At 37.9% G+C, this 5,589-nt stretch overlaps 1 protein-coding gene across 1 annotated transcript in view; it reads left to right on the top strand.

Annotated features, from left to right (window-relative positions):
* Positions 1-5,338, top strand: part of LOC105238565 (zinc finger protein 177-like) — a 22,440-nt gene extending 17,102 nt beyond the window's left edge. The window contains exon 4 of the mRNA XM_034657734.1: positions 5,275-5,338. Within this exon, the coding sequence (XP_034513625.1) occupies positions 5,275-5,288 (14 nt within the window). The 3' untranslated portion in view covers positions 5,289-5,338. The remainder of the gene's footprint in view (positions 1-5,274) is intronic.
* The last annotated feature ends 251 nt before the right edge of the window (positions 5,339-5,589 follow it).

The following is a 5,589-nucleotide window of genomic DNA, read 5'->3' as shown; positions in this document are numbered from 1 at the left end:
CTTCCATTCTGTTAAAATCAAGTTTGTTAATTCTGTATCAATGTAGCACCATCTTTAATAACTTTATATTTTTAACATCTGACAGACAGATCCCTACAACTCGTTCTTCAGGAGTAGCTTCTGTCTTCTGTGCCTTTCATTTCTTCATATGTATTGTACAATAAGCTTGCACAATTTCACAAAAAATCATATTGGTATCATGTCTCGCATCTCATTAGATCAGTACTAGTAGAATTGTTGTAAAATCTTTCAGGTCTTAAACTCAATGTCTTCATTTATTTAGTCATTCTCTAATGTCTTTCAGTAAAGTTTTATATATTTTATACATATACATATATATTTAAAATGTCATTATTTTCTTAAACATATGAAGTGTGGACATTGGCTTCTTAGTATCTAAAAAAAAACCATTTATATTGACAAGCATGGGTTTTGAGGGAAGAGGGACCAGAAAAAAGCAGCCTCCAGCATTCAGGGAACATGCGTTGCTGGTGGGATTGTAAAACGATGTGTGGTCATTTTGAAGAAGTTTGGCAATTTCTTAAAATTAATTTGCCATTTGACTCCCAAGAGAAATAAAAAGATATGTCCACACAAAGACTTGCCCACAAATGTTCATAGCATGTTTTATAATAGCCGAAAGAGGAAACCCTGAAAGTCCATCAACTGGAGAATAAGTAAATAAAATCTAGCTATCCGCACAACATTTGGCAATACAAAGAAATGAAGTTCTGATACATGCTACAACATGAATGAACTTTGAAAACATTATGCTCAGTGAAAGAAACCAGTCATAAAGGACTGCATACTGTATGATTTCATTTATATGAAATATCCAGAATAGGGAAAGCCATAGAGACAGATGCTAGGTTCGTGTTTGGCTGGGTTGGGGGTGGGAACCTGATTAAACAGGCATGAAGGATCTTGTTGGGTTGATAGTAATGTTCTAAAACTGGTTTGTGCTGATAGTTGCTCAACTGTGTTCACTAAAAATCATTTGAATTGTACATCTAAAATGGTTGAGTTTTATGGTATGTAAACTATATCTCACTAAAGCTGTTATAAAAGATTCCATTGTGCATTCATTTTGATAAATCGAGCTACTGTCTCCATTGTGGTAGGATATGTCAATAATACTTAGCTTTGAAGTCATTGTGGCAATAGTGGTGTTCCTTGTAGGGGACAATAGCATGATCTTTTCTCAAATGATGTGTGAGTTCAATTGATGAATCCTTTCTGGAGTAGATGCATGACTGAAGAGTATGACCCTCTTCAGCTCATTTATGGGGATTCAGGTGAGGTGTTTATTTAGCTTGAAGATGTCATCTTTTTCGGAGTCTTCCTCCTTTTACTCAGTAGTTTCAATGCCACATTTTCTAATTTGGTTCTTTTCCTTGTGTTTTTAAAAAGTCTTTTTGGACTTTTTGTGGGACCTTGAATGGTTTTCTTTCATAGGCTGTGGGTACTTCAAACTAAACCAGGATGAAAGGTTTCTGGAGAAGGGCTAGAGGTATATGTATCTTGTTGGTCCTTACAGATTATAATTCTCTTTGTATGTTGAGTTTGGCTTGTAGCGAACTCACTATACTCTTATCCTAGTAACTGATGTGTAGACCTTTTGGACTTGAACCATATTGACTAGAAGCAGTCCTAGGTACTCTTGTCTTCTTCCTGATCTTAAAGGGCAATTTTTTTTCATATTTCGTCTTTAAGTGTGGTGTTCTCTGTAACATTTTTGTAGATAACTTCACTAAGATAAGAAAGTTTCTTTCTTTTTCCTAGGATGTTGGCATCCTTTCTCATGAACAGATGTTGAATTTTATCAAATGTTTGTTCAGCATCTCCTGAGATGGTAATATTTGTTCACTGATGTATTTCAAAACCCCTAGAACAATGGTAGGACACATGGTAGGCAGTCAATAAGTATTTGTTGAATGAGTGAATGAATGAATGAATGAATGAATACATGTAACATCTCTAACATGTTTGTGTGGTAAATTACTTTAATTGATTTTTCACTGTGAAGTTAACTTTGCATTCCTGAATAACTTGGCCATCACATACCAGTTACACATCTTTGTTCCTAGTTTGCTAATTTATTAGGATTTTTGCATCTTTGAGTGAGATTGCCTGCAGTTTTTCTTTCTCATGTCTTTTTGTTACTGTTTCAAGGATATAGTAGCCCTATAAAACTGGTTGGGAAAATTCTCCTAAAGTCCATTCCTTCACCTAGATTCACCAGTTGTCAACATTTTTTGACCATTACAGCTTTTTTCATTTGTGTATAATTTTATTTTATGGATGAGCCATTACAGACATGAGACTTCTTTAACATTTATTTATTCTTAGAACAAGGACATTGTCNTCTTTTTTTTTTTAAAGATTTTATTTATTTATCCGACAGAGATAGAGACAGCTAGAGAGAGAGGGAACACAAGCAGGGGGAGTGGGAGAGGAAGAAGCAGGCTCATAGCGGAGGAGCCTGATGTGGGGCCCGATCCCACAACACCGGGATCACGCCCTGAGCCGAAGGCAGACGCTTAACCGCTGTGCCACCCAGGTGCCCCTTAACATTTATTCTTAGAACAAGGACATTGTCAGGAACTCAAAGATCTGGTATTTCCCTTTACTTATAGTCTAACAAGTTAGCCCGCCACAGTTTCCCAGACTGATTGGAGACCAAGGACTTTATTACAGCACAGCAGGCAGAAAAAGCTTCATATTGCTGTCAATTCCTCTTGATTCCCAAGNATTTATTCTTAGAACAAGGACATTGTCAGGAACTCAACGATCTGGTATTTCCCTTTACTTATAGTCTAACAAGTTAGCCCGCCACAGTTTCCCAGACTGATTGGAGACCAAGGACTTTATTACAGCACAGCAGGCAGAAAAAGCTTCATATTGCTGTCAATTCCTCTTGATTCCCAAGTCCCACAGGGGTGACATGAAGTGGATTTGTATCACAGCTGGAGCCCCAAGCTTTCCTTAGGAGCTGCAGACAAACCTGCTTGTTCTTTGCCCCAGAGGGAGACATTATCTTTATTACACTGAACAACAAAAAACCTGCCCCCTGCTCTAAGGATGTTATATAAACATCCTCAGAGACATAGTCCAGAACAGAGTAAGATATGCACATGTGAGCTACCCATGAAGAATTGCCTTTCTGCAGACATTTTCCTCTATGATCAAAATATCATTAATACACTGATGAAATTTAGCATTAACAAAATAATGTTACTAGCACACAAACTATAATCAAATCTCTCTCATTCCACAGACATCCTTTATTGAGGATTTGGAACATAATTTAGTTCTAAAAATGATTTTAAGAAATCTTATGTGGGAAGCTCTGGGATAACAGACACTTAGTAGAGCCATTTGGAGAAAGTCACTTTATTCAACTCAAAAGAATCAGGGCAGGAACTGCGCAGAAACGTCATATATATATATATTCCCCCCCAACAAAAGAAGGTGTGAAAGTCTTCACAGGCACTCATTCTTGTATGTGTGGGGACACATTGGAGGAAAGTCCTGTTAGTATAATGAATATGGAAGGTATTCAGGTATGGATCTTCACTTGTCGTTCACAAGAGAACTCGTTCTGAGGGAGAGGCCATGTCCACGTTGTGAACATTGGGTTGCCTTTGCTGCATTCTTAAGGTGGACCCCAACTCATTCATTTGTTTTTTCTTTCATAATATAAATACTCAAGAACACTCATATCCCTCTAAATGCCCTCTAAATTATTGAAGAAGTTGTGGTAGGTAATATTTGTATTTATTATGGTTCGGTTGTAAATATTGTCTCATTTTCATTTTGACAACGACTTGGACTCAGGGGTTGTTCAGGAATACGTTTTCAAGATGCAGTGCCAGGAGTTCTTAGTTGCCTTGTTTTTCATTTCACATTTAACTGCTTTGTGGTCAGAGTCGGTGATCTGTAGGATATGGATTCTTTGGCATTTGTTGGGACTTTCTCTCTAGCCCAGTGTAGCAGACACTGCTGACTGCCTCTATATCCATTCTCCTCATTCTTCTTACTCTCAGAATTGGATTTTGCTCAATTTGTTAATGTTTACTGTAAAAACAAAACAAACCCACCAACCAAAAATGAAAACAAAACCCAACCAGCTCTCTCTCTTAGTCTTTCTTGAAGGAGTGGTCATGTCCCAGAGCCCTGGCCCATGGCAGGTAGGCAGAGTCACTGGTGTATCTTCTGGAAAAGCTCTTGAAAGGGGGCAGTCCCATGTTGTTATTTTCACTTTTTGTTCATGGTCCTTCCTCCTCCTTTCTGCCTAGAACCTAGATGCAGAGCCTGGAGTTGGAAGGAGGTTACTTTGTAACCTGTAGGCAGAAGCCACAGGTAGAGATAGTGCAGCCAGAACATAGGGCTCCTTGCTCCCCAGGGGGTTTCTTTGAGTGACTGCACCAGCCTTGAACTGCTTATTTCTAGACTCATGTTACACGAGAAAAAGAGGTATTCTTTTAACACAAAGTCCTTATTATAGTTTCGTAGTGGGGGAGCTATCAGAAATTGTGGCAGCCATGAAAACCTGCCCCTTGGGTATCCACCTGGGGGCTTAGTTGGCTGATGCTATCCATCCCAGGACCTACCTGTGGTGTTGTGCTAAGACTACTCCTAGCAGTGACTAAGCATGGCAGGAGTAATAGTGCAAGCCCATTCCTGTGGGTAGTAGTAGGGCTCTTCTAGTGATGTCTGTGGCTCAAGAACACCCCGCTGGCCTGGCCCAAACTTGGCTAAACTGTGCTGAGGTTTGAGACTCTTCCTACCCAGTCCTCCTTGGCCCTTCCCCCTTTTTCCTAATTGAATTTGACAATAAATATCAAAATATCAATATAAGTCCTTGATGACCTTGTCAAAGTTGATTCTATGACCTACTGCCCACAAAAGCCTGATCGAAATGGGTTCAGGACAAACCAGGAGAAAAATTGGAGATAGGAAAGAGAAAGATTTTTTAATCTTTATTTAATCTTATCAATTTAATATTATTAGTAAAGCTGTGCCAGTTTTCTTTTGTTAGTATCTGTTATGTATCTCTCCATTCTTTTCATTTAAACCTCCTGTGTACTTAAGCTTTAGATGTGTCTCTTGTGAATAGGATGTAGCTGGATAAAAAAATCCAATCTGAAAATATTGTTTAGTTTGTAAGCCAATTTAGTCTTTTATTATGATACCTAATATTTTGGATTAATTTCTACCACCTTAATAGTTGTGATTTCTGTTCTGTATTTTTCTTTGAAAAATTGGAAATAGAGAAGATTGAATGAAATGTACACATTCAGTTAAAGATCAATGAACTGGTACCCATCAACCAAGCCAAGCGATAGAAGATAGCTCTACCTCAGAAGTCTTATGGTGGGATCTTCATGATTATTCTCATGATGAAATAACTATTGTGATTCTTAAATTTATTTCTTGTATGACAACACATTGCCAAGCGTTGGGGGAAGGATAACAAGAAGGTTTCTTTGTAGAGATGGAATCATTTTGTATCCTGATTATGAGAATGGTTACCTGAACCTATCTATATATGTGATAAGTTATAAAAAGTCAAACTTTATCACTCAT

The sequence above is a fragment of the Ailuropoda melanoleuca genome, chromosome 4 (genome assembly GCF_002007445.2).
Source record: "Ailuropoda melanoleuca isolate Jingjing chromosome 4, ASM200744v2, whole genome shotgun sequence".
Taxonomy (NCBI): Eukaryota; Metazoa; Chordata; class Mammalia; order Carnivora; family Ursidae; genus Ailuropoda; species Ailuropoda melanoleuca.
The sequence above is the reverse complement of the archived record's forward strand: the minus strand, read 5'-3'. Positions and strand labels throughout refer to the sequence as shown.